This window comes from Bufo bufo, chromosome 11, assembly GCF_905171765.1.
Source record: "Bufo bufo chromosome 11, aBufBuf1.1, whole genome shotgun sequence".
Lineage (NCBI taxonomy): Eukaryota > Metazoa > Chordata > Amphibia > Anura > Bufonidae > Bufo > Bufo bufo.
Window position 1 is genome coordinate 74,383,722 of NC_053399.1, and position 26,251 is coordinate 74,409,972.

The 26,251-nt window shown below is 49.4% G+C and overlaps 2 protein-coding genes across 2 annotated transcripts in view; one reads left to right on the forward strand and one right to left on the reverse strand.

The window, feature by feature from the left end:
• The window catches only part of LOC120981622 (NACHT, LRR and PYD domains-containing protein 3-like), a 3,400,916-nt gene that overhangs the window by 2,725,497 nt on the left and 649,168 nt on the right, over window positions 1-26,251 (forward strand). The gene's annotated exons all lie outside the window — the stretch shown is intronic.
• Window positions 1-26,251, reverse strand: part of LOC120981625 (ribonuclease inhibitor-like) — a 340,361-nt gene that overhangs the window by 205,055 nt on the left and 109,055 nt on the right. Inside the window, exon 2 of the mRNA XM_040411196.1 lies at window positions 3,999-4,169. Coding sequence (XP_040267130.1) covers window positions 3,999-4,169 — 171 coding nt within the window. The remainder of the gene's footprint in view (window positions 1-3,998; window positions 4,170-26,251) is intronic.

Below are 26,251 nucleotides of genomic sequence, written 5' to 3' on the forward strand. Positions count from 1 at the left end.
GTGATACGGTTCAGCTCCCTGAAATCCAGACAAGGTCTTAAAGAACCATGTTTTTTCTTAACAAAAAAAAAAACAGCGGCAACAGGTGAGTTTGAGGATCGGATGTGTCCCTTTCTCAGGCTCTCAGAGATATAAGTACGCATAGCGACTCTTTCAGGTTGGGAGAGATTGTATAAACGTGATTTTGGCAGTTTGGCGCCTGGGATGAGATTAATAGGGCAGTCGTACTCCCGGTGAGGGGGCAGCTCCTGGACATCACTCTCGGAAAACACATCTGAAAATTCAGAGAGAAACAATGGCACAGTCTTGGTAGAAACCTCTGAAAGAGACACCGTGAGGCAATTCTCTCTGCAAAACTCACTCCAACCATTTATTTGCCTTGCTTGCCAATCAATGGTGGGGTTATGTTTAGTGAGCCTGGGTAGCTCCAACACTAGAGGAGTAGGTAATCCGCTTAAGATGAAACATGACATATCCTCAACATGAGCGTCACCCACAGTAAAACGGATATTGTTAACTATGCCCTTTAACGATCTTTGAGAAAGTGGAGCGGAATCGATAGCAAAAACAGGTATATTCTTTCCAAAGTGCATACCTGGAAACCATGCGTTATTGACAGCTGCTCCACTATCTACAAAAATCTCACAAACAATGTTCTTGCTGTCTAGCGCCACGCTGGCAGGTAGGAGAAAACGGTAACTACAAGTAAACGGCAAACCTTCAATTTCCTTGCCAATAGTAGCAAATGGAAAGTTTTTAAGAGGGTTTTTTTCTTTTTGTTTTTCTTTTATTACCCTCAGAAAACTCCATGAATCTCCTAGAGGGGCAAACATTAGCCAAATGATTTATATCCCCACAACAGAAACAAACCCTCCTCTGAGAGTTGAATCCTCTACTATCAGAGGCAAGCAAACCCAGCTGCATGGCCTCCTCCTCAGAGGGGATTGAGAGAGACTGAGACCCCTGTGCACTGAATGAGACAGCCCCACTGTCCTTGGACTGAATATGACAGGAAGGAGTAGTCTCCTCTCTCTCTCTAAGACGCCTGTCAATACGAACAGCTAGAGACATGGCAGATTCTAACAAGGCTGGTCTCTCATGAAAAGCAAATGCATCTTTCAATCTTTCAGAAAGACCATGGCAAAATTTACTTCGGAGTGCAGCATCATTCCAACCAGTATCAGCTGCCCATCTCCGAATTTCTGAACAATAAATCTCTGCGGACTGTTTACCCAGGCAAAAAAGACGCAGTTTAGATTCAGCCAGATCAATACGATCCGGGTCATCATATATCTGCCCCAGGGCTACAAAAAATTCATCCACCGATCGGCGGGGCCATGCCTCCACCGGCAGCGAAAAGGCCCAAGACTGAGCGTTATCCCTGAGCAGCGAGATGATGATCCCCACCCTCTGCTCCTCATCACCAGAGGAATGGGGAAGTAGGCGAAAATGGAGTTTGCAAGCCTCTCTAAAGCGAACAAAATTCTCATTACCCCCGGAGAACGTATCTGGAAGAGAGATCTTAGGTTCGGAACAAACTCCATGAACGCCAGCAGAACCGGTCACCTGAAACTGAGACACAGTTTTACGGAGATCTGCTACCTCCAGCGAAAGACCTTGCATGCGGTCAATCAAGGCTGAAACCGGATCCATGCTTAAGGCGGTTATGGCGGTTTATAATGTCACGGATGCTGTTGCAGAAAGCTGGAACTTAGAAATAAACATCCGACTGGCTTGATCACAAACTAAGGAGCATATGGGTGAGCCCTATAAAACCCCTAGAGCTCTCCCTGACTGACGATTGCATGCCCACGTACCTTATACTGTGTGACACCTGAAAACCCTATAATAGTGAGGGGACATGACCACCGTCTCCCTGCACTTAATACGGACGGAGTCAGGGTCACCTAGAATCAAGCCAGCAAGGAAACACAAATAAAGGAAAAGGACTTATCTGAGGAATCAGCAGTAGCAGCCTCCAACAGTGAACAACTCATCCAGGAAGAAGTATAAACTGCAAAGTGAGGCAGTATGGGGGGGAATATAAAGGGAGAGAATTAGTGTAAATAGGTGACAGCTGGGAGAAGGAAAGGAGATGACGAAGTGAAACCAAAACAAAGAACCTCATGCAAGAGGTAGAGAAGAACGTCTAACAGACCTTCTCACAGAACTGGCGGTGACATCACATGGCTATGAGGTCATCAAGGTCCTTTCTACCAGGAGTGTTGTTGTAGAAGTTTGCCTTAACTGTGGAGCTTTTTTTGTGAAGATTACATCAGAAAAAGGTGACAGGGGCTGTTATGCTAATATACTGTAAACTACTGTGTAGTGGGGTGCTGTATAGTGTGGGGGCTGTATAGTCTGGGGGGCTGTATACTGTGGGGGGCTGTATACTGTATACTGTGGGTGCTGTATATTGTGGAGTGCTATACTGCTGTACTGTATAGTGTGGGGGCTGTATACTGTATACAGTGGGTACTGTATATTGTGGAGTGCTATACTGCTGTACTGTATAGTATGGGGGCTGTATACTGTATACTGTGGGTGCTGTATATTGTGGAGTGCTATACTGCTGTACTGTATACTGTGGGGGCTGTATACTGTATACTGTGGGTGTTGTATATTGTGGAGTGCGTTACTGCTGTACTGTATACTGTGGGGGGCTGTATAATGTGGGGGGCTGTATACTGTGGGTGCTGTATATTGTGGAGTGCTATACTGCTGTACTGTATAATGTGGGGGGCTGTATACTGTGGGGGGCTGTATACTGTATACTGTGGGTGCTGTAAATTGTGGAGTGCTATACTGCTGTACTGTATAGTGTGGGGGCTGTATAGTGTGGGGTGCTGTATTGTGTATAGTTTGGGGTGCTGTATACGGTGAGGTGCTATACTGCTCTACTGTATACTGTGAGGTGTTGTATATTGTGGGGCTGCTATACTGCTCTACTATATACTGTGGGGTACTGTATAGTGTGGGGTGCTAAACTGCATACTGTGTGGTGCTGTATACTGTGGGCTGCTATACTGCTCTACTATATACTGTGGGGTACTGTATAGTGTGGGGTGCTATACTGCATACTGTGTGGTGCTGTATACCATAGGGTGCTATACTGCATACTGTGGGTTGCTGTATACTATAGGGTGCTATACTGCATACTGTGGGGTGCTGGGGTGCACTGTAACGCTAGGGTGAGCCGAGCCCTGGTCTCCTTCCTGCAGAGCGGTGCCCACTTCCAGCCTGAGCCCAGCTGCCCAGAGCACTGATCCTGAGCCGCTGGAGTCTTCAGAACTGGAAGTATTTACAGTCATTCACTGTACTCTATCAGATGTGTGGATTTTTTGTGTGTGTGTTGTGGTGGAGGGCGTGATTGCCTGCTAAGGTGTGGGAAGGTGGGATCCAGGGGGCCCAAGTAAATTTTTGCCCAGGGTCCAATCAATATTAAAGACGGCCCTGCACAGGGGTACAGGTGAATCCCCCGGTAGGCCCCTATTCTCCCACCTCCTGCACAAGTGGCACATAACACAGTAGACTGACTGCACTACATACATATATTCAATGTACAGCCCCTCAACCAGCCCATGTTCATATAAAACACCTCACCTGATAGATTATTAAAGAAACTCCCCAGTTTGTTATTATAGACACGATCAGAGCTGAGATGACTTCTAGTCATAGAGGAAAGCTACCAGTGTCCTAAACCTCCACAGGACCTACCTTCTCAAAGTTGCTGCAGCGGCCCCCATAGACCATAGTCAATCATCTGGTAGCATTTTGATGCTGTGTGAGCAGGTAATATTTGAATGAATCCGTACAGTGGGCCCCCAAAATACATTTTACTGGTGGGCCCTAGGAAAACCAGTCCGACACTGGAGACGTCACATATTAAGGAGCAGTCAGCAGTTTATCTCATAGACATAACAATGGTGCAGAGCATAAAATCCATGTATAACTTGTGCCCCACATGTCTCAGTCCTGTACACATCTCTTATACTCACCGTAATTCCTCTATCCTGCAGGCCGGACTGGACAGAGCCTCCATCAAGTCACTGAAGTGAGGACCAGACAGTCGGTTACGAGACAGGTCAAGTATCTTCAGGGACCGGTTATTCCTTATTACAGATGCCAACTGGATGCAGGAAATGTCTGGTAGATAATTACCACCCAAACTGTAAGAATAAGAAGATGAGATGTGGGTGAGGCGTCCACAGAGCGTTAGTATAAAACCTGTAGATTGTGACTGTGGAGAGAAAATGTCCCCGGCTGTTAGTAAAATCCATAAATGTCATCACTAGAAGCAGCCTCTTGTGTGTGGTGGATGTCAGGAATGGCGGCAGCTATATGATATGTCAATGTCCTTGAAATCCAGCACCCCTGAGGAATGTCCTCACTTTATGGCATGTCATAAATCAGTGATGATGGCAGCACAGGAATGTACAATAGTTATAAAGCTGGAGGAACTTATGTCAGTGTCATCAGCTCCTGAGAGCTCTCCTTCCTCCATTTATTGTGGCCTCCATTCTATAGCCCCTGTGGCACCTATTCTCCCTCCTCCACCATCTATTGTGGCCCTAAGTCTGTGTTGGTAGGGTTGCCACCCGTATGGGAATGACCCGGACAGTCCAGGTTTGTAATCCTGTGCCCAGGTACAAGCCTTTCTCAGACCCGGGCACAGAATTAATTTCAAACTGCAGAGACTTGCTGCTAGCCGGCCCTCACCTGACAGCTGGCGGTGAGCGGCCGGCGTGTGTCAGTCAGCGGCGCCGGCGATGAGTACAGGTGTCAGCAGCGGACGACCAGCTGAGCCTGTCACTCACTGCAGGCGTGGCCATCAGCTGAGCCGCTGTGACTGTGCAGGATTCAGTGGTGACCTTCATCGCTCGAGCTGCAAGCTAGTAATACAGTGTGGAAGCATCAGATCAGGCGGGCACGATGCAGAAAGAGCATCTCGTAAAACTTCACATGCTCACAGGCTATGGAATGAGTGATGCTAGCAGGGCGGGCGGCGCAATCTTCAGACACTCCTCTCCCTCCTCCCTCCCTCTCCTTCTCTCTGCTAGTGAGTAAGTGAGAGGAAGTGACATCAGAGAGAGGGAAGGAGCGTGGGAGAAATCATTCTCCAGCAGCCTGCGCATGGAGCTGCTCCAGCCCAGCAGTTTCTTCTTCTTTTCGTCTGGGACTGGGAGTCAGTAAAAAAGGTATTTAAAACATTTGAAGACAGTGTTAAATAAAAAATATTAATTGTAGGGGGGGAGGGGGGCGGGCACGGCACTTGTTAGTATTGCACATAAAACATTCCCCCATAAAAAAATGCCACAGGTAACCAGTGACATGTTTTGTGGGGGCATCTGTTATGTGCAATAATACATATCGTCCAATACAGACATCCAAATTTCATGTTAGTGCAAAATCCATTTTATTGATAGTTGTCGTCCAATTGACAAGTGCTTTTGGGGCCGTGCAGGGTCCCCTTCATCAGGCCCAGAAATGCGCTTGTCGTTTCAATGACAACTATCAATAAAATGGATTTGCACAATAGATGTACCGCCGAACTACCGATACTAATATCGCTACCAATACAGAGTATTTGGGCGAGTACTTGTACTCGCCCAAATGCTCTGATACCTTCCCTGATATTGTAACTTCCGGTTGGAGGGAGATGTCCCTCTGACTGGCAGCTCCAAGGGACCATACAGCCAACTTCCTTTCCAATCAAGAAGCCGGGAGGTGGGTTATTATCTGCCTCCTGGCTTCCTGATTGGCTAGGAAGCCTGCTTTACTTGTTGCTAGGCAGCCTGGCCTCTTAACCAATCAGCAAGCTGGGCAGTATGTCATGACTCGCGTCCCGGCCTCCTGATTGGTCAGGAAGGTACGCTGCCTAGAAAAAAGTGAATCCGGCTTCTTAGCCAATCAGGAAGCAGATTGAATTCATGACTCGCCGCGCCTCTTCTTGATTGGTCAGGAAGCCAGGTTGCCTCTGAAGCCGGTGTTCTTTCACTCGAATGCCGTCTTCACGAGAAAAGAAGGAAGCCAAGCGATGGGTCATGATCCGCCACCCGCCTTCCTGATAGTTATGGTACATACTTTACCAAGAAATTGCCGTGAGGTGCTAAAGTGTTTGGGTTTGGCTTGAAGAAAAGGTGGCAACCCTAGTCTGTGGCCCCCATTATCCCTCCTCCACCATCTATTGTGGCCAAAGTCTGTGGCCCCCATTCTTCTTCCTCCACTATCTATTGTGGCCCTCAGTCTGTGGCCCCATTCTGCTTCCTTTACCATCTATTGTGGCCCTCAGTCTCCTTCTTCCACCATCTATTGTGGGCCTTACTTGCCTTCCTCCACCATCTATTGTGGCCCCCATTCTCCTTCCTCCACCATCTATTGTGGCCCCCATTCTCCTTCCTCCACCATCTTTTTTGGTCCCCGCTCTCCTCCTCACATTACTACAGGACACCTGTGGCTCTGCCCTCGCTCAGTCAGTTATTTGGGGGATGGATTATTAGTAGACATTACACTACATTCAGGGTTTCTCTGGATTCTGCTGGTATTATTACCTATTGATAAAGAGCAGTAATCGTCTCCATTCTGAGTAAATTACAGCCGGCGTCATCAATAATACCGCCATACAGCTATAATGTAGCACAGGCAGAGATGAGCGCTCTATGGTGTTAAGGGCTTATGTACATATTACAGCTCTGTATAACCAGGGAGTTGCTCAGACCCATAATCTTCCCCATAGAAGCAGATGTGTCCTTCCTGTCCCTCCAGATGTCTCTCAGGACAAATGACACCTCCTCCATGTGGTGGCACAATGCAGGTTCTTATGAGGTCAGTCCTAGAACACTTACCTGTGTGTTATCCGGTTGGGGGGGGGTCACTGCTCCCATTATGTGTTATACAGCGGGGGGCAGGTATTAGTGATAGCGCTGCTCTTCTCAGACATGACAGTGCTCCAGATGACAACCAAAATGTACGCCAGTGCGACTTAGGATCGTAAATGGCGACAAGACTTTATTTTTGCCATTTGTGACTAGACCGGTCACCATGCTTCATTTTTAAGAAAAAATGCATACACCTAGCCAGGTTTGCCATCTGTGCTTAAATTTACAGACAGTACGCAAAACCCGGGTGTTTTCTTCTGCCGCCCTTAGCATCGAGCAGATAAAAAACTGCCAGTAAAACATGTGCCCCGAACTCTGAAGTCTGCACTGCGCATGCGTGCACAGTGTCATCACTAGAAGCCGCCTCTTGTCCTGTTGGCTGGAAGTAGTCATCGCAGTCCATGAAACCTTATTATTGCAAATGTCTGTGCAATGCAAAGTATTCTAGGGGCTGACCCCTACATGCCTCCCCACTTTAAACGTGGCCGTCCTCAGCCTTGCTATATAGTCCATGAAAAAGGAATGGTTAGTACAATCTCTAAACGGCAGTACAATATTGTCCAAAACACATACAGGTAGACCAAATGAACTGACCGGCAGAGTACCTGTTTTGGTGGAAGAAAGCAAATCATTAGCATTTTCAAGTTCTCACTCTAATTTAGGGATTCTTTTACCAAGGTCTTTCTCAATTTGACATTTTGCAGCTTCCATTTCTCCCAGCTGATCCTGGAGCGATGCATTATTATTACCGGCTCCTTTTAGGAGTTTATGCAGTTTCTCTACTGCCGGAGTCATCTCCACCCTTTTGGCCTCAAAACCATCAGCAGCACTCTTGTAGAGATTACAAAGTTTAATATTTGCCTCTTTGAGTTTATTCATCTGATCTTAAGCTTGTTTTTGTAGTTTGTCATTGTTTACTTTCAGACTTTTAACTAGAGGAGAGGCAAATCCAATTTTTTTTAAAAAACAAATCCGAAAAGGTTCTCAAATATATAAAATTTTTCAAATTTCGAATCCTGTACATAAGAATTAGGGGGATCTGTAGATGACACTGCTATGGAGGGGGATCTGTGGATGACACTGTTATGGGGGGGGATCTGTGGATGACACTGTTATGGGGGGGGATCTGTGGATGACACTGTTATGGGGGGGGATCTGTGGATGACACTGTTATGGAGGGGGATCTGTGGATGACACTGTTATGGAGGGGGATCTGTGGATAACACTTATGGAGGGGGATCTGTGGATGACACTGTTATGGAGGGAGATTTGTGGATGACACATACCGTATATAACATCTTATGCTATATGTGTCATCCACAGATCCCCCCCCCACCATAACAGTGTCATCCACAGATCCCCCTCCCTGCCACTCACAGGAGTGTACATTTGACAGTCACATTTCTAAACTGTAATCCATATCCTGCAGTAACTTTAACTTTAAATAAGCGGCCGCTCATCTCTACTAGTACCTTACACCACTCCTCAGCTAGCTTTAGTAACAGGGCCAGGCTACAGCCTACAGGCGGTGCGCGCGCGGCGCTCACAGTGACGTCACGCGCCTGCGCAGCCTAATGGGAGGAGCAGGCGCGCCGCCCGCACTGCCTGTTAGTGGTTACCGAGCGAGTGAGTTAAAGTTACTGCAGGACCAGGTCAGAGGATACCGATTACAGTTTAGAAGAAATGTACACTCCTGTGAGCAGTCAAAATGAATGGGGGCACATTTCAGTTGGGGGGGGCACATAGGGGGGCACAGCGTGATATAGGGGGGGATAATAACTTAATCTTCTTTGTTTCCCAGAGATCGTTTAAGTTCTAAGTATTAATTTCCCTTCTGTCTCTGAACAGATAAAAGTTAATTGGTTTTCGATCGCAGTTCATTGTTCAGCCAGGTGCTCTGGATTTGCAGAAGCTCCTTTTCTTGCTCCAAGCACTTCTCACGATATTTGATAGACACTTCTGAGGACTGTAACTCATCCAGCTTTAACTGCAGCTCCATCTTTGTAGAAGTGGCATCTTTCAGTTTTTCATTAAGATGTTTTATGTCATCATTAAGATGTTCCAGCTCTTGGGCCCTGCGCTCATTTTTGTTGAGTTGCTCTTTTAGATTCTGACATTCTTGTGATTCAGATACAAGACGTTCTTGACTTTGTGCTAGGCGCTTCCCAATTTCAGAGTTCTGCTGGTCACAGTCCACTCTGGACTTCATCTGGTCAATTTTAGTCTGCAAAAAAATGCGCCAGCTTCCCCTGCACGGCTTTGGGAAGCTTGGCCAACTCCGCCTTCTCCAGCACTTGCTGTGGAACAGCCATCATCTTGCCGGACGCAGAATAATACGGCCACCGATCCGAGCCCTGAGGGCTGTTGGGTGTCCAGACGGATTACTCCGACACACTCTGGCGAAATGTCCTTGATTTCCACATCGCCAACACTATGCCCTTTGAAGGCCTTCTCTTTGCCTGCGTGTGGGAGGTGTCCTTAGAACTTGACAGGCTGGCCTCAGTGGAGGATATTGAAGAGCTTGGTGGCAAGGCAAACTAGGGTAAGGATGCTTCGGTGTATGAGTGAGCGGTGCCGCCTGATAGGTTTGTTGTTGAGCCAGATAAGCAGCCTCAGGTGTATAGCACAACCCCACCCGCCTTTCCATTTGTGTCTACTTCTCGTGCATAGCACTCCGGGAGCTCTACAAGTCTTGTACCACTCTAACCAGGACCTCTTTATTCCTTGCAGCCCCGAAAGGTGTAACGGTCTGGGTCTGTATCACTCCGGAGGCATAACTTTCCTCTGTGCCACAGCCTCTGTCAATATTTTCCAAAAATTTAGGGTCGGGTCCACTCTAACTCATTCCCGCAGGGCCTGATTCAGGGAAGTGCTGTAGAGTCCTAGAATGAATTGTTCCCGCAGAATCCGGTGTACAGGTCCCATGCCGGTTACTCAGTCTGCCTTTTTTTTCCTGTACCTCGGCCAATACTTCCTGTAGTGCCGTCGCATAATGTGAGACCCCTTCGTCTTCCCGCGGAATCCGGTAAAAGAATGTCGCCCGGAGGTGCCCTGCACTAGCTGTTTCACCGTATATTTCTTCCAGGAATCGCACATTCTCTTTCAACATATTGCGCGTGGCTTCTGATTGTAGGAACACAATTTTCCGGGCCTCACCCTCTATAGCGGCCAAACCAATTTCTACTTTTAGTTCTGAGCTGACATTGTAAATCCTAGCAGCGCTCTGTAACCTTGTCACCCAGTCCGACAGTGACATGTTCTGGCCATCAAATTTGGGCAGCAAGTTAAACAGTGTGCCCATAGGGATGGCCCTTGCAGGGGTTCCACCATTGCCTGAGGTACTCACATTAACATCATGCACATTGCCTTCAGCCGCCTCCATCTCTGTGACTGTACCCTGCTCGCATCGCCACTGGTGAGGGAAGGACCGCCAAGCAGAATTCAAATACAGTACAGCAGACGAGGAGGCTGAAACAAATGCCGGTTTTATTTAACAACAAGATATAACGGCCTGCAAATGAAATTAACAGTATTGTGCCAATACGCCAAGGGCGAAATCGACAAATGGCAAAAACAGTATTAACAAGTTTACACAGAATTACAGGCAGGATACTTGAAATGGGATATAATAAATGCGTTCCTACCAGCAAACACATAAAAGTCCAGACTACACTCCACTAGTATAATCCTGTCTTACCCCCGCTAGCCGGGGCGCGTTTCTGCAATGCTCTGACTAAAGCTGCCTGCTCTCTGCCCTACCGCAGGTAGGTACCAGTGCCAAACTCACAGTTCTGAAGGTATCTGAAGTGACATCAGACACCCCCAGCCAACAGTCGGTGGGTTCGTCAGACACAACCCTTAGTTGGCATGGCCTGGGAGCAGGCCCTGTGCCCTCACTTGTCCTCAACCTGCCTCTGTCCTTTGCTGTCCCCTCAGCCACAGAAGTATTGTATGCTGTGGGCTCAGCTCCACTATACAGCGATGACGAGCTGCTAGAGGATAGTCAGAAGCGACTGCACAGCCAAGATCTGGAGGAGACATCCGCCGCTTCCTCCGCTAGGCAGGCAAGTAATAATGAGGAGAGGGGTGCAGGAGCTTGTGTTGCGAGAGGTCAGGCTCCTGACCCAGAGACCTTTGAGGAGGTAATCGGTGACGTGCAGACACTACTTGATGATGATGAAGCCAATCGCACTTGGGAGATGGGTGCAGAAGGGGCTTCATCGTCATCGGAGAAGAGGGTGGCAGCTTGCTTATCAGGCAGCGGCTAAGCCAGCAGGTCAGGAGCCAAACATGCCCACGGTAGATCACCTGCTTCGCAGCAGCCTACGTGCCTGGGAGGTAGTGGTGCAGGGTTTCACGGAGGCAGCGACAGTAGCAGTCAGTCAGTGCGGACCGTTGGGGGGAAATCACCTACTCGGCGGTCTGGCAGTTTTTTATTAAGCTGCCAGAGGAGGTTAAGGTGTCCACATGTAGAATATGTGGGCAGCAGGTGAAGCGTGGCCATTGTGCCAATGTTGGCACTACGGCCCTGCGTCAACATATGCAGCGTCACCATGCAGTGGCCTGGGAGAACCGTGGCTCCGTTGTGGTGGTCCAGCCTGCCGCAGCTACCTCTGCGTCCCCCAGTGGCACGCACCTGGGTTCAGCCAGTCAAGACTCCATCACCTCAGCAGAAGGGAGCCGTCTGTCATTCCCATCTTCTGCTGGTCCAGATGCTCCTGCTCCTACTCCTTAGTCATTCCATCAGCAATCGATCACAAAAGCGATTGCCAAGAGACAGCAGTATGCGTGCACGCATCCAGCGGCGCAGAAGCTGAACGTGCTCCTATCCAAGTTGCTGGTGCTGCAATCCCTCCCTTTCCAAGTGGTGGACTCTGCACCTTTCAGAGAACTGATGACTTGTGCCAAGCCGAGGTGGGGAGTCCCAAACCGTCATTTATTTTCGAAAAAGGCAGTACTAGTGCAATGGGCAGGAACGGGTTGTTAAAATGTTCTGTATTTGTCGTGACGCCAATTGCAGCGTGCACAGGGTACAATCACAGGGCCTTTTAAAGGTGTTATAACGCACGTCCCAGTTTAGGAATGCCAGAGTGGTGTAATGTCTCTGTATGGTAGTGGTAATTGTGTCAATGGTGTCTCCTACCTGGGTATGGCTGGACTCCTGGCTCACTTGCAATAAAATGAGTGTAGTGATAGGAGGAGTAATAGAGGAATTTTGCAGCAGAAATTGAGATCCAGACCTTTGATAAAGTTCAAACTCTTCTTTACTGAGGGTAAATTTCATCTAAGCAAGGTACAGCTTTAGTCTTAGGTCCCAGCAGGCTTTCAGCAATGGTTGGCAGGAATTTATCTTCTGCTCTATCAACCTGGAGCTTGCAGGAAAGGACGTCTGCTTTGTAGCTCTAAACATGTGGCAGGAATTTGGCTTCTGCCCTTTCTATCTTCTGCTTTGTGGGGACTGACTAGTTGAGGAGGAATATAGCTTCTCCTGGGTCTCTGGACTTTACTCACAGTTATATTCTCAGGGTATGCTTTCTTCCTGGAACTGGAGGTTGTCTGCTTGCTTCGTCCAGCTGAGGCTGCAGGGCTCAGGCTGGGGATTTAATCAATGTCGCAGCCGAGACAAGATCCTGGTTTTCTTACCTATATCTGGGAGCTCCTAACACGCACAGCCTTCCCCAATAGGGGTGGCTGTCACACTGCCTCTAACTTCCTTCTCCACCCAAGCTGCAGGATGTGGGCACAGCCCACTCTGCTCACAGAAGGGGAGCTAAGCTGGAATGAACTATTCCAGATTAAAAATACTAAACTGAACCTAAGTCCTTACCAACACATTGCTGCCACCTGCTGGTGAACATGGAAATTACAAGAATAATTGTATTTAACATGGTTTATAATGCACAGTTGTGAAGACATAATGTAAAATCATATGAGATGGCAAGGTTAAGGCTCCTAACAGATTGTAGCGGGGTAAAAGAGTTTGGATAGCACCCGACGGTTTAGGGAGGGTGATGAGGGACTGATGGTTCCCCCATTCCCTTCCTTGGGTTTAATAAGTTAAAGGCCCCCCTCCCATAACCCTCAATGTTGGCCAAGTGGGCCGTAGAAGGTGTAGAAAGGGTGGTAAACTGGAGAGGGGTCTAAAGGGTTAAAGAATAGTTGGTGGAGCTAAGGAACAGGAAGTGGAGGTGGCAATGGGCAGTGTTATATACTTCCTGCTTCTGGCCCTTCCTCTTTACGGCAAAGGCAAGCTGGTGAGTGGTTGCTGGATGCCTGTCCCCGCAGGAGATGGCCGCAGGAGAAGATGAGCTGCGCAATGCGCTCCTGGCGAGATTTATTGAGGAGGGGAGGGCTGGCTGCGTTTCTTTTCTGGGCAGCTTGACCGCTCCCCCTTCCTCTGTCCCTCATGCGCCTGTCGTTCTCGCTGCGGTGGGGACACCACAGGTAGCGAGCCACTCCGCCCCCCCCTATCATACTAGGTGAGCGGCGATCGGCCCGTACTCATCACCCTCCTGTCCGATTAGGACATAGTCCGGCCTCCTCCCCGGGTCCCATTTCGGCTCCTGTTGTAGGCCGCAGGAGCACGGCCTCAGTGCGCCGGCCGGCGGCAGTTTCGCGCCGCCGGGAGTTAGCTCTGCCCTTTTCGCAGCCACTGTGGTCACCGGCGTGGCAAGCGGCGGGAGAATTTAATTTGGTGGCCAATGGGAGTTCTATGGCGGCGGATGACCGCCCATTAACCCTTCCTGCGTCCCAGCCAGCTCCGACATCCACAATAGGGGAGATATTGCCCCTCCGTCTGAAGGGGTTGGGTTTGCACAACCGGTGGCTCCAGTATTGGCAGCTTCTGATGCGGGTATACCCGATGCTGGGCCTTCCCACATTGCCCCTTTACCTCCCCCTCACCCCATTGCGGCTTCCCCTGTCCATTCACGCAGGCGCAGGGAGGTGTCCTTGTCCCACTCCTCGTCCGTGGACCGCTCGCGTCGTGGTTCCCGGTCGTTGAGATACAGTTGGCGGTCCAGATCCTCTCGATGGCGCTCTCCGTCGTCCTCGTCCTCGGGCGCGTCGGAGGAGTCTGTGTGTACACCGCGTTCCAGACGAGGCAGACCAGGTCCTGCTGATGGGTCCAGGGCCCCTAGCCTGGCTACTTCGGCAGTACACAGGGAAGTTGTGCCTGTACCTGCAGCTTCGGCGCCGATGCCTCCTTCATCTGGTGAGTACCAATATGCTGGGGCTTGGGGGGCGGGCGGATCCAGAACGGGTTTAGAGGTGGTTTTGAAATCGTTATTGGATAAGTTGCCTTCCTTGTTGCCTCCAAAGGCTCCTGTGCCTACCCCGCCTGCGCTGGGATCTGATCCGCAGGAGGCCTCATCGTCCTCCGGTGGGGTCCCCCCAGTATTGGCGGGTGTGCATAAGGAATCTTTTTTCTGTGGTGTCAGCCCCTTAGGTTCTCACTTGGATGAGGCGGTGAGGGAAAAAATTTGGTCCAATCAATTTGTGGACATTTGGTCCCTGATATCGGTGGACCAACATATGGAAGATTGGGAGAAACGTTCTTTGGATAAGCCGAATGACCGGATGTTTAAGGTGTCGAAGTCAATGAACAATTGGTTACAGGCATCTTCAGTCCTGGGTTGCGTTATGGGTCAACGTCACCCTGAGCGCTGTTCGGAATTGTTCATATACTTGGACACTATTTATAGTGCATATAAGGCCCATGGGGGCAGTGCGTGGTGGAGATATGATGAGGAGTTTAGGAGACGTTTGGCGCTGCAGCCAACGCTGGGGTGGGGGGTTAAGGCTACGGATGTTTGGCTTCGCCTGATGGTGTCTCAAAGTCCACCTTCCTTTCAAGGGGCGGCCACTGGGGCCGGGGCCTTGGCAGCCCAGGCACCAGTGGCCGTCCGACGACCGGGCGCGTGCTGGTTGTTTAATGAGGGATTCTGCAAGTATGCCGGTTTGTGCAAATACAAGCACGAATGCTCGGCATGTGGGGGCTCCCACCCAGCGGGCCTGTGTGCCAGGTCCCAAGTTAAGCCCGGGAAAACTCCCTCCACTTTCGAGCAAAAGGACACCGGTCAGCGTGGTAATGGGGCCGTGGCTAGACAGGTATCCCAATAGGGAGGCAGCTTCCACTTTGAGTACTGGTTTTTCTGAGGGTTTTTTCATTCGGTTTGTTCTTAACAGGTTCCCGTTTTTTTCTGATAATCTTAAGTTGGTCAGGGAAAACCCTGAGGTGCTTGAGGCTAAGTTGCGGAAGGAGGTGTCAGCAGGGAGGATTGCCAGCCTGTTTGTAGCCCCCCCTTTCCCTAACCTGCGGGTTTCTCCATGGGGTGTGGTTCCCAAAAAGGAGACTGGTAAATTTCAGCTCATACATCACCTATCTCACCCCCGGGGTTCGTCCGTTAATGATGCTATCCTTCAAGAGGAGCCGTCGGTGACGTATACTCATTTGATAGGGCGATGGCTCTGGTGAGGGCAGCGGGTCGGGGGGCTCTTATGGCCAAATCCGATATAGAGTCGGCGTTTAGACTTTTGCCCATTCACCCTGATTGTTTCCATTTGCTGGGGGGTTGTTTTAAGGGGCCTGTTTTATCATGACATGTGTTTGCCTATGGGGTGCTCCATTTCATGCCATTATTTTGAGATGTTCAGCTGATTTTTGGAATGGGTTGGTGCGTGTCGAATCGGGGCTGTCGTCGATGATTCATTACTTTGACAACTTCCTTTTTGTAGCACCTGGAGATGGTGACGGCTGTCCGTTTCTCCTGTCTACTTTTCTGGAGCTAATGGCGCGATTTGTTGTCCCCATTTCGGCGGAAAAAACTGGGGGTCCGGCGACTTGTCTCTCTTTTCTGGGCATTGAGATAGATACGGTTGCTATGGTTTTCCGTCTCCCTTCGGGAAAATTGGTCAATCTCATTGGATTGATTGATGGTTTTTTGGTAGTGAGGAAGGTTTCCTTGCGTCAACTCCAGTCGCTCTTGGGTTTACTTTGCTTTGCTTGCCGAGGTATGCCCATGGGCCGGGTTTTTTCGCGGCGCCTCTCATTGGCCACGCGTGGGGTCCGGTCCCCTCGGCATCATATCCGGCTTACAAAATCTCTGAAGGCTGATTTAATGGTATGGCGTTCTTTTTTAGGTTCCTATAACGGTCACACTTGCTTTATTTCTGCAGAGGTTTCAAACTCGGAACTGGCATTGTGGTCTGATGCGGCTGGTTCCTGTGGTTTTGGTACAATCTTAGGCACGGAGTGGTGTGCATCTTCTTGGCCTAAGCATTGGTGCGTCTCAGGGCTTGTTCGGAACCTTACGTTGCTGGAGCTGTTCCCTATAGTGGTGGCGGTGGTGGTGATTTGGGGGGAGCGTCTGGCTAATCGTCATTTTTGTTTTTGGTCTGATAATTTGGGGACTGTTCAGTGTATTAATCGTTTGTCATCTTCATCCCTCCCGGTTTTATCGTTGCTACGGCACCTGGTCCTCCGTTGTCTGGAGCGTAATATCTATTTTAGGGACAGGCATGTTCCTGGGGTGGACAACCGGATCATTGATGCTCTTTCTCGCTTCAATTGGCAGGTTTTTAGGGAACTGCTTCCGGAGGCAGAGCTGGATGGAGTGGAATGCCCGCGGTACCTGTGGCAGCTAGTGGTCAACAATTGATGTCCCTTGTGAGTGTGTCGGTGTCTCCGGCTACTTGGCAGGCGCATGGTAAGGCCTGGGCAGACTGGTTGGCTGTGCGTGGGGTAAGAGATGTCGCTAGGAGGGATGATCTTCGTTTGGAGGTTACTGCTGAATGGCTGTTGGGGCTGAGGTCTCTGGGGGTTTCTGACCTGGTTGCGTGGCGGCGGTTGGCAGGGGTGGCGTTCTACTTATGTTATGTGGATGGGTGGATGTGACAAAAAACTTTGTGGTGAGGCAGGCCATGAAGGGTTGGCAAAGGAAGTATGTAGTACGGGTCAGCAGATGACCTATTTCTTTCACCCTACTATGCAAGTTGATTGAGAATTGCGGGGAGGTTTGTTCATCGGCTTTTGAGTGTTCTATGGCGGCGGCTAGTTTCAGTCTCGCCTTTTTTGCAGCTCTGAGGGTGGGGGAACTCGTGGCTCCTTCCGGCACCAGACCGGGTAACCTGTTGGATGTGGATGTTGTGCTTGGTAATAATGCTCTCAGGGTCCTTATTAGGAGGTCGAAGATGGACCAGTTTGGGAACGGGGTATGGTTACCGATATCACCAGTACCGGGAGTAGCCTGTCCGGTTGGTATCTTAGTATAGGTCAGTTAGGATGGGAGGCGTTAATTTCTTTGGCGCATGCTGATGGGTCCCCTTTTACGAAACTTTAATTTTCTTCGGTGTTGCGCAAGTGCTTGCGGCATTCAGGGGTGGATCCTGGTGAATTCGGTACTCACTCTTTTCGCATAGGCGCTGCCACGGAGGCGGCGAGAGCAGGTTTATCAGAATCGGAGGTGATGCGCATTAATAGGTGGCAGTCGGCGTAATTTGCGAGATATATCCGCCCTGATTTGCTGCTGTGAGTTGCTGCGTTTGCGGAGGGCTTGCAAATAAAAAAAACAATTATAATAATTTTATATGTGTTCATGGCTGGTATGTGTCTCATGGTTTTTCTCTTTCAGGGGCTGTTCGCCCGGTGGTGTGGCTGTTGGGCCACTCTTACATCTTTTGGGCTGCGCAAAGGGCGGACTGCAGGCCTGGAGGTCGGAGCCTTGGATTGAGGGAAGTGGAAGTTTTTTGGAAGGGTATACGGGGTCTTCGATGGTCTCAGCTGTTACCTGAGGTGGTAGATTTGGGTCTCCAGTCGGCGGGACCGGTCAGATTGGTGATACATGCAGGCGGAAATGATTTCTGCGCCGTGCGGCTGACGGAGTTAATGGTGCTTATGTGTTCCGATTTGGAAAGGTTTCCGGCTTTTTTTAAAGAATTAGTGATTGTGTGGTCGGAGGTGGTTCCCCGAGTGGTGTGGCATGGAGCTCGGAATGGGGAGGCACTGGAGAGGTGCCGAAGAACCTTGAATGCCCGGATTTCGCGTTTTGAGCGCTCCCGAGGTGGGATGGTGGTTCGTCACGACAGTTGGAAGGTGACAATAGGGCGTTAATGAGGCCGGATGGGGAGCGCCTTACGGACATTGGTCTGGACATATTTTTGTCTGGCCTCCAGGATGGCATTGAACAAGGTTTCTGTTTGCTGGGTGGTGGTCGGAGTCCCGTTTAGATGTCGGTCCTCCTCCGTGGCGGAAATTTAGACAAAATGAGCATGGTGATAACAGATTTGGCGCACGTGCCCCCTGGGGTCCAGGGGTTGGTACACCGCACCGAAGGAATCGTTGGGGGAGGAGCTTAATTTGCCGTTGTAATGTTTAGCTGTGGCCGATCATCACCCAGTAAAACAAGTTACAAGTAACAAATGGTGTCTGTGTCCTTTGTTATGGTAAAGGTGAATAACGGGGGGGGGGGGGGCCCGTGGTAGCTCTCTCATCCTAACCCCTGTTCCTGAATACCAGCCGTCTGGATAGCACCCGAAGGTTTAGGGAGGGTGATGAGGGACTGATGGTTCCCCCATCCCCTTCCTTTGGTTTAATAAGTTAAAGGCCCCCCTCAATGTTGGCCTGGTGGGCCGTAGAAGGTGTAGAAAGTGTGGTAAACTGGAGAGGGGTCTAAAGGGTTAAAGAAGAGGTGGTGGAGCTAAGGAACAGGAAGGGGAGGTGGCAATGGAAAGTGTTATATACTTCCTCCCTGCTTCTGGCCCTTCCTCTTTACAGCGAAGGCAAGCTGGTCCCGCCCTCCCTCCCTTTTTTGTTATGTTTGTGTTTAAGCTTGGATGGTCATGTTGTTTTCTTTTGTTTGAGGTTCCTGGTTATGGATTGGAGTCGGAAGTCACAGCTGGCAGCAATTTAGACAAAAGGAGCATAGTGATAAACGATTTGGCGCACGTGCCCCCTGGGGTCCAGAGGTTGGTACACCGCACCTGAAGGAATGATTGGGGGAGGAGCTTAATTTGCCGTTGTAATGTTTAGCTGTGGCCAATCATCACCCAGTAAAACAAGTTAAAAGTAACAAACTGTGTCCGTGTCCTTTGTTATGGTAAAGGTAAATAACGGGGGGGTTGCGCCGTGGTAGTTCTCTCATCCTAACCCCTGTTCCTGAATACCAGCAGTCTCATAACACAACTCTGGGGTGTTACACTAGCCCTGCACAAATATGTAGAACAGAAGGTGGGCCAGTCCTTAAGCCTGTTGGTGCCTGCCAAAATGCACGGCAACGCCGACATGTGGAGCTGTAACTATGGTCAGGGACAGTACATGTCCTTTACGGTCCACTGGGTGAATGTGTTCCCTGCACAGCCACACCGGTAACTTGGCCAGGTTACGCCGCTTCCGCCTCCACGTTGTCATGCACTTGGTCCTGCAACAATGTCCGCCTTTGCCTCCTCATCACTGTGCCCCTCCAGCATACCACATGTGCAGGGCTCGGTGGTGTCACGCTGTTCTGCACCTGGTTTGCCTGGAGTCACAAATGTGAGGAACTGCTCTGTGTAATGCATCAAGAAATCGAATCCTGGCTTTCTCCCTGACAACTCGAAATTGGAAATATGGTGACCAAAAAAGGGAAGAACATTGTGTCGGCGCTGCGTCAAGAAAGGCTGAGCCATGCGCCCTGCAAGGCACACGTGTTCAATCTGGTTGTCAAGCCGTTACTGAGGTCTTCCAACCATCTGCAAGACATCCTAAAAATGGGCAGGAAATTTTGCAAGCACTTCAGCCACTCGTATACCGCAAAGCACACCCTTCTTGAGTTGAAGTGGCAGAACGGCATCCCCCAACATAGACTGATCTGCGACGTTTCCACCGGTTGGAATTCAACCCTCCATATGTTGGACTGACTATACGAACAGAGAAAGGCCATCAACAATTTCTTGATGATGCAAGCGGATAAGAGTACTCCACTGTGTAACTTCGATGTCAGCCACTGGCAGCTCATGCGTGGCACCTGCCGTTTACTCAGGCCCTTTGAGGATGCCACGTTATTTGTCAGTCGCCACACTATGTAATCTTGCCACTCTGTGGTCGGCTCTTGCTGCTGCCATATCCACACTATGTCACCTTGCCACTCTGTGGTCTCCTCATGCTGCTGACATCTCCACACTATATCACCTTGCCACTCTGTGGTCTCCTCATGCTGCTGCCATCTCCACACTATGTCACCTTGCCACTCTGTGGTCTCCTCATGCTGCTGCTACTGCCATCTCTACACTATGTCAACTTGCCACTCTGTGGTCTCCTCAGGCTGCTGACATCTCCACACTATGTCACCTTGCCACTCTGTGGTCTACTCATGCTGCTGCCATCTCCACACTGTCACCTTGCCACTCTGTGGTTTCCTCATGCTGCTGCCATATCCATACTATGTCACCTTGCCATTCTGTGGTCTCCTCATGCTTCTGCCAAATCCACACTGTCACCTTTCCACTCTGTGGTCTCCTCATGCTGCTGCCATCTCCACACTATGTCACCTTGCCACTCTGTGGTCTCCTCATGATGCTGCTGCTGCCATCTCCACACTATGTCACCTTGCCACTCTGTGGTATCCTCCTGATGCTGCCAACTCCACACTATGTCACCTTGCCACTCTGTGACCTCCTGATTCTGCCGCCACCTCCAAACTGTGACCTTGCCACTCTGTGGTCTCCTCATGCTGCTGCCAACTCCACACTAGGTCACCTTGCCCCACTGTGGTCTCCTCATGCTGCTGCCATCTCCACACTATGTCACCTTGACACTCTGTGGTCTCCTGATGCTGCTGCCATCTCCACACTGTCACCTTGCCACTCTGTGGTTTCCTCATGCTTCTGCCAAATCCACACTGTCACCTTGCCACTGTGTGGCCTCCTGATACTGCCGCCACCTCCAAATTATGTCACCTTCCCACTCTGTGGTCTCCTGATGCTGCTGCCATTTCCACACTATGTCACGTTACCACTCTGTGGTCTCCTCATGCTGCTAACATCTCCACACTATGTCACCTTGCCACTCTGTGGTCTCCTGATGCTGCCGCCACCTCCAAACTATGTCACCTTGCTACTCTGTGGTCTCCTCATGCTGCTGCCACCTCCACACTGTCACCTTGCCACTCTGTAGTCTCCTCATGCTGCTGCCATCTCCACACTATGTCACCTTGCCACTCTGTGGTCTCCTCATGCTGCTGCCATCTCCACACTATGTCACCTTGCCACTCTGTGGTCTCATCACGCTACTGCCATCTCCAAACTATGTCACGTTGCCACTCTGTGGTCTCCTGATGCTGCTGCCGCTACTGCCATTTCCACACTATGTCACCTTGCCACTTTGTTGCCTCCTGATGCTGCCGCCACCATCAAACTATCCAAAACTAGACTCAGAACAGCATATAATATAGAATCACAATTTTTTTTATTGGACATACACTTGTATAAAACATAGAGATCCATATACAGTCGTGGCCAAAAGTTTTGAGAATGACACAAATATTAGTTTTCACAAAGTTTGCTGCTAAACTGCTTTTAGATCTTTGTTTCAGTTGTTTCTGTGATGTAGTGAAATATAATTACACGCACTTCATACGTTTCAAAGGCTTTTATCGACAATTACATTACATTTATGCAAAGAGTCAGTATTTGCAGTGTTGGCCCTTCTTTTTCAAGACCTCTGCAATTCAACTGGGCATGCTCTCAATCAACTTCTGGGCCAATTCCTGACTGATAGCAACCCATTCTTTCATAATCACTTCTTGGAGTTTGTCAGAATTAGTGGGTTTTTGTTTGTCCACCCGCCTCTTGAGGATTGACCACAAGTTATCAATGGGATTAAGATCTGGGGAGTTTCCAGGCCATGGACCCAAAATGTAAACGTTTTGGTCCCCGAGCCACTTAGTTATCACTTTTGCCTTATGGAGCCCACTCCCTTGGATGAGAAGCAACCCCACACATGAATGGTCTCAGGATGCTTTACTGTTGGCATGACACAGGACTGATGGTAGCGCTCACCTTTTCTTCTCCGGACAAGCCTTTTTCCAGATGCCCCAAACAATCGGAAAGAGGCTTCATCAGAGAATATGACTTTGCCCCATTCCTCAGCAGTCCATTCACCATACTTTCTGCAGAAGATCAATCTGTCCCTGATGTTTTTTTTGGAGAGAAGTGGCTTCTTTGCTGCCCTTCTTGACACCAGGCCATCTTCCAAAAGTCTTAGCCTCACTGTGCGTGCGGATGCGCTCACACCTGCCTGCTGCCATTCCTGAGCAAGCTCTGCACTGGTGGCACTCCGATCCCGCAGCGGAATCCTCTTTAGGAGACGATCCTGGCGCTTGCTGGACTTTCTTGGACGTCCTGAAGCCTTCTTAACAAGAATTGAACCTCTTTCCTTGAAGTTCTTGATGATTCTATAAATTGTTAATTGAGGTGCAATCTTAGTAGCCACAATATCCTTGCCTGTGAAGCCATTTTTATGCAACGCAATGATGGCTGCACGCGTTTTTTTTGCAGGTCACCATGGTTAACAATGGAAGAACAATGATTTCAAGCATCACCCTCCTTTTAACATGTCAAGTCTGCCATTTTAACCCAATCAGCCTGACATAATGATCTCTAGCCTTGTGCTCGTCAACATTCTCACCTGAGTTAACAAGACGATTACTGAAATGATCTCAGCAGGTCCTTTAATGACAGCAATGAAATGCAATTAAAAGTTTTTTTTGGGATTAAGTTAATTTTCATGGCAAAGAAGGACTATGCAATTCATCTGATCACTCTTCATAACATTCTGGAGTATATGCAAATTGCTATTATAAAAACTTAAGCAGCAACTTTTCCAATTTCCAATATTTATGTAATTCTCAAAACTTTTGGCCACGACTGTACATTAGCAGCATTAAATCACACAGGATAGATATCCACAGGTCTGTCACATTATAGTACATACAGTCAGGTCCATAAATATTGGGACATTGACACAATTCTAACATTTTTGGCTCTATAAACCACCACAATGGATTTGAAATGAAACGAACAAGATGTGCTTTAACTGCAGACTGTCAGCTTTAATTTGAGGGTATTTACATCCAAATAAGGTGAACGGTGTAGGAATTACAACAGTTTGCATATGTGCCTCCCACTTTTTATGGGACCAGAAGTAATGGGACAATAGGCTTCTCAGCTGTTCCATGGTCAGGTGTGTGTTATTCTCTCATTATTCCAATTACAATTAGCAGATAAAAAGGTCCACAGTTCATTTCAAGTGTGCTATTTGCATTTAGAATCTGTTGCTGTCAACTCTCAAGATGAGATCCAAAGAGCTGTCACTATCAGTGAAGCAAGGCATCATTAGGCTGAAAAAAAAAAAAAAAAAAAAAACATCAGAGAGATAGCAAAAACATTAGGCGTGGCCAAAACAACTGTTTGGAACATTCTTAAAAAGAAGGAACGCACCGGTGAGCTCAGCAACACCAAAAGACCCGGAAAACCACGGAAAACAACTGTGGTGGATGACCGAAGAATTATTTCCCTGGTAAAGAAAACACCCTTCTCAACATTTGGCCAGATCAAGAACACTCTCCAGGATGTAGGTGTATGTGTGTCAAAGTCAACAATCAGGAGAAGACTTCACCAGAGTGAATACAGAGGGTTCACCACAAGATGTAAACCATTGGTGAGCCTCAAAAACAGGAAGGCCAGATTAGAGTTTGCCAAACGACATCTAAAAAAGCCTTCACAGTTCTGGAACAACATCCTATGGACAGATGAGACCAAGATCAACTTGTACCAGAGTGATGGGAAGAGAGGAGTATGGAGAAGGAAAGGAACTGCTCATGATCCTAAGCATACCACCTCATCAGTGAAGCATGGTGGTGGTAGTGTCATGGCGTGGGCATGTATGGCTGCCAATGGAACTGGTTCTCTTTAGAGTTGAGTGAACACCTGGATGTTCGGGTTTGAGAAGTTCGGCCGAACTTCCCGGAAATGTTCGGGTTCGGGATCCGAACTCGACCCGAACTTCGCCCCGAACCCCATTGAAGTCAATGGGGACCCGAACTTTTTGGCACTAAAAAGGCTGTAAAATAGCCCAGGAAAGGGCTAGAGGGCTGCATAAGGCAGCAAAATGTAGGTAAATCCCCTGCAAACAAATGTGGATAAGGAAATGAATAAAAATAAAAATAAATAAAAATTAACCAATATCAATTGGAGAGAGGTCTCATGGCAGAGAATCAGGCTTCATGTCATAGCAGAGAATCAGGCATCACGTCACCCACCACTGGAACAGGCCATTGTCAGATATTTAGGCCCCGGCACCCAGACAGAGGATAGAGGTCCCATAGCAAAAAATCAGGCTTCATGGCATAGCAGAGAATCAGGCTTCATGTCACCCACCACTGGAACAGGCCACTGTCAGATATTTTTAGGCCCCGGCACCCAGACAGAGGAGAGAGGTCCCATAGCAGAGAATCAGGCTTCATGTCATAGCAGAGAATCAGGCTTCATGTCACCCAACACTGGAACAGTCCATTGTCAGATATTTTTATGCCCCGGCACCCAGACAGAGGAGAGTGGTCCCATAGCAGAGAATCAGGCTTCATGTCATAGCAGAGAATCATGCTTCATGTCACCCAACACTGGAACAGGCCACTGTCAGATATTTTTAGGCCCCGGCACCCAGACAGAGGAGAGGTTCATTCAACTTTGGGTTGCCCCGCAATATAATGGTAAAATGAAAATAAAAAAAGGATTGAATGAGGAAGTGCCCTGGAGTACAATAATATATGGTTAAGGGGAGGTAGTTATAAATGTCTAATCTGCACAAGGGATGGACAGGTCCTGTGGGATCCATGCTTGGTTCATTTTTATGAACGTCAGCTTGTCCACATTGGCTGTAGACAGGCGGCTGCGTTTGTCTGTAATGACGCCCCCTGCCGTGCTGAATACACGTTCAGACAAAACGCTGGCCACCGGGCAGGCCAGCACCTCCAAGGCATAAAAGGCTAGCTCTGGCCACGTGGACAATTTGCAGACCTAGAAGTTGAATGGGGCCGAACCATCAGTCAGTACGTGGAGGGGTGTGCACACGTACTGTTCCACCATGTTAGTGAAATGTTGCCTCCTGCTAACACGTTCCGTATCAGGTGGTGGTGCAGTTAGCTGTGGCGTGGTGACAAAACTTTTCCAAATCTCTGTCATGCTAACCCTGCCCTCAGAGGAGCTGGTCGTGACACAGCTGCGTTGGCGTCCTCTTGCTCCTCCTCTGCCTTCGCCTTGGGCTTCCACTTGTTCCCCTGTGACATTTGGGAATGCTCTCAGTAGCGCGTCTACCAACGTGCGCTTGTACTCGCGCATCTTCCTATCACGCTCCAGTGCAGGAAGTAAGGTGGGCACATTGTCTTTGTACCGGGGATCCAGCAGGTTGGCAACCCAGTAGTCCGCACACGTTAAAATGTGGGCAACTCTGCTGTCGTTGCGCAGGCACTGCAGCATGTAGTCGCTCATGTGTGCCAGGCTGCCCAGAGGTAAGGACAAGCTGTCCTCTCTGGGAGGCGTATCGTCATCGTCCTGCGTTTCCCCCCAGCCATGCACCCGAGCTGCGTTGGGTGCCACCCCGCTGTGAACATGCTTCATCCTCATCCTCCTCCACCTCCTCCTTATCCTCGTCCTCCAGTAGTGGGCCCTGTCTGGCCACATTTGTACCTGGCCTCTGCTGTTGCAAAAAAACTCCCTCTAAATCACTTCTAAGAGACTGGCCTGAAAGTGCTAAAAATGACCCCTCTTCCTCCTCCTCCTCCTCCTCCTGGGCCACCTCCTCTTCCATCATCGCCCTAAGTGTTTTCTCAAGGAGACATAGAAGTGGTATTGTAACGCTGATAACGGCGTCATCGCCACTGGCCATGTTGGTGGAGTACTCGAAACAGCGCAACAGGGCACACAGGTCTCGCATGGAGGCCCAGTCATTGGTGGTGAAGTGGTGCTGTTCCGCAGTGCGACTGACCCGTGCGTGCTGCAGCTGAAACTCCACTATGGCCTGCTGCTGCTCGCACAGTCTGTCCAGCATGTGCAAGGTGGAGTTCCACCTGGTGGGCACGTCGCATATGAGGCGGTAAGCGGGAAGGCCTAAGTTACGCTGTAGCGCAGACAGGCGAGCAGCGGAAGGATGTGAACGCCGGAAGCACGCATAGACGGCCCGCACTTTATGCAGCAGCTCTGACATGTCGGGGTAGTTGTGAATGAACTTCTGCACCACCAAATTCAGCACATGCGCCAGGCAAGGGATGTGCGTCAAACCGGCTAGTCCCAGAGCTGCAACAAGATTTCGCCGATTATCGCACACCACCAGGCCAGGCTTG